The sequence below is a fragment of the Penaeus chinensis genome, chromosome 23, assembly GCF_019202785.1.
Source record: "Penaeus chinensis breed Huanghai No. 1 chromosome 23, ASM1920278v2, whole genome shotgun sequence".
NCBI lineage: Eukaryota > Metazoa > Arthropoda > Malacostraca > Decapoda > Penaeidae > Penaeus > Penaeus chinensis.
In genome coordinates, this window is record NC_061841.1 from 342,501 (window position 1) to 345,000 (window position 2,500).

Consider the following 2,500-nt stretch of genomic DNA (forward strand, 5'->3'; position numbering starts at 1 on the left):
AGGGAGGAAGTATAGACAGATAAACTTTAAATCCTTTTGGAAAAGAAAAAACAAGTAGTAACTCCCACAATAATAAACTGAACAATATTTACTGCATTCATTATTTCATGCAAATTCATACTAACCAGTAATTCCTTCATACAAGTTGAGATGACCTTGAAATACAAGGCTAGTTGAGCTACAGCAAGGCCAACTAAGGTTTCAGATGAAAGCAACCCAGAATGAAATTTTTCTGGTCTTGCAAAATATATTTGCACAATATATTTACACAACCACCAAGCTGAGCACCCACTAATAGTCAGCTAAAAGACACACCATTTTACATTGATGCAATGCCATTTTATATTACAAAAGCAGACTCTACTGCTTTCGCCTGAGGCCACAAGATTTTGAACCATGCAGCCAAAATGTGACATTCAAAAGGAAAATGTATGGCATTACACAAACACCTTTTATCACCATACATTAAATTATTAAAAGTCAATGACACTCTCAAAAAGCTCTACATATATATATTTACATAAATCTCAATATAAATATATATACATATATCAGAAAATTTGCTTTAAGGTGATACCAAACATTTTAATAGCACAGCCTCAAGGACTTGCTTTCTGTGACTGACTATGGAGGATCTGGACTATCAATCAAAACAAGTGCATGTGCAGGCCCAAATCTGGCCACCAAACAAGCCCACAAGAGACCTTCATGTTTTATAAGTGCCATTCATCCCAGGGGGCCACTTCCAACAGATTACATTGCTTTGTCGATCCTTCTGGTCAGTTCTTCCTCCAAAAGGGCACATCACAAGGGGTATCAAAATGATCCGGGACTACTAAGCTGGCTGACTGAAGTGGTATCCAACTGACTCTGATACTGCCGAACTCAACTGCACCCACAATCCTTTCACCTTTCCTATATAACCCAATGCTGAGGAGGGACAGATGGTAATATGGATATAATGTGGAGAGGTGGGATAAAACAAGATGGGTAAACCAGTGAATTCTGTCATGTATAAAAAAAAAAAAAATATTCTCTGGTCTTTGCAAAAATCTATTGGCACATATATTTACACAACCATCATGCAGAGAGAAATTCCTTCACACTCCAAAGCGCCTCTGGTCCATTTGGGAGGGACGCCACTTCCGGCAATGGTCAAGACTACAGTGGATGTTGTCTGCTGATCCTACTGTCCCTGTGGTGGCTGCTCACCCCAGTTGAATCCTCCAGGTCTCTCCTCTGGGGCTGGGTTGTAGGCTGGGTCCTCCGTGTGGGGCTCGAATATCTGTTGCCTGAAGGATGGAAGAAGCTGTAAGGGTCTGATGCACAGTTTTAACAGTATCTGTTCTATTTATCTACCTACCTATCTATCTATTTATCTCTCTCACTCTATCAAGTATCAAGTAAAAGATACATTTTCTTTTGAGTATGCTAATAGTTGTTTACTGTTTGGAACTCTTCATTATCATAAATATAAGAATCAAGTTTTTGTTTCATTTCAGGTGATTAAAAAAACACTGAGTAAATTATGCAGATACTTATTCATCTAGCTATGTCTGATATCTTACAATGTACCCTCACTGGCTAAAAAGAATGAGGTCATTTAGCTCCACCCCCGTTTTACTTTGTAAGTGGTTTCTCAATAAAAGAAATAAAAAAAAGTATTCTAATTAACCCATTGAATCCAAGTGAGATCACTATCATGTCATGCAGGCCAGGTGACAGAAATATGTTGTCATTGGAAATTTTAGCTGAGGGCTGGGGTGATAGTAATGTGCAGTCATGAAAAATTCAGCTGTTTCAGATAACAGGAATGACTCATGAGTGCACAGGCCTCTTAGAGGAAAATTAGACTCCGTCAGCATTTAAGCAGACTTTGAGAGTGGTGCAATAATGACAGTGGTGTGTGTGTGTGTGTGTGTGTGTGTGTGTGTGTGTGTGTGTGTGTGTGTGTGTGTGTGTGTGTGTGTGTGTGTGTGTGTAAAAAAAAAAAAAAACAATAATAATAATAAAGACCAAAAAAAAAAAAAAAAAAAAAAAAAAATTCTCATTAAGCTATTGGACCTGGGTGAGATGACCATCATGTCATGCAGGCCAGGTGACAGGAAATTTTTGGCTGAAGGCTGGGGTGACGGGAATGTGCAATTATGAAAAATAACTCAGAATGAGTGCATAAAGCTCTTGAAGGAAAATTAGACTCGATGAGCATTTAAAAAGGGACTCTTGCACTCTTTCCACTGGGTGAATCAACCATCTATGAGCCATGGCTTGAATATGGCCAGTTACAGGGAGGACACTATATCCATGCCCAGGATCCTATTCCTGCTCACTGTGACCAGCAGCTCAGGGTCTGTTACAGAAAATTTAATAATACAAAAATATCTTACAAGGACACAAATACCAAAAAGTTACTTCAGCTGTTGTTATTATTATTGCACTGAGTTGAAAATTACCTAGAGCACGGCTGTCAAACTCACTTACCCAAGGGGATCACATTTTG

The 2,500-nt window shown here is 38.7% G+C and overlaps 1 protein-coding gene across 1 annotated transcript in view; it reads right to left on the minus strand.

Annotated features, from left to right (window-relative positions):
• Nucleotides 1–2,500, minus strand: part of LOC125037485 (derlin-2-like) — a 12,370-nt gene that overhangs the window by 598 nt on the left and 9,272 nt on the right. The window contains exon 7 of the mRNA XM_047630637.1: nt 1–1,292. This exon is cut by the window's left edge and continues 598 nt beyond it. Coding sequence (XP_047486593.1) covers nt 1,187–1,292 — 106 coding nt within the window. The 3' untranslated portion in view covers nt 1–1,186. The remainder of the gene's footprint in view (nt 1,293–2,500) is intronic.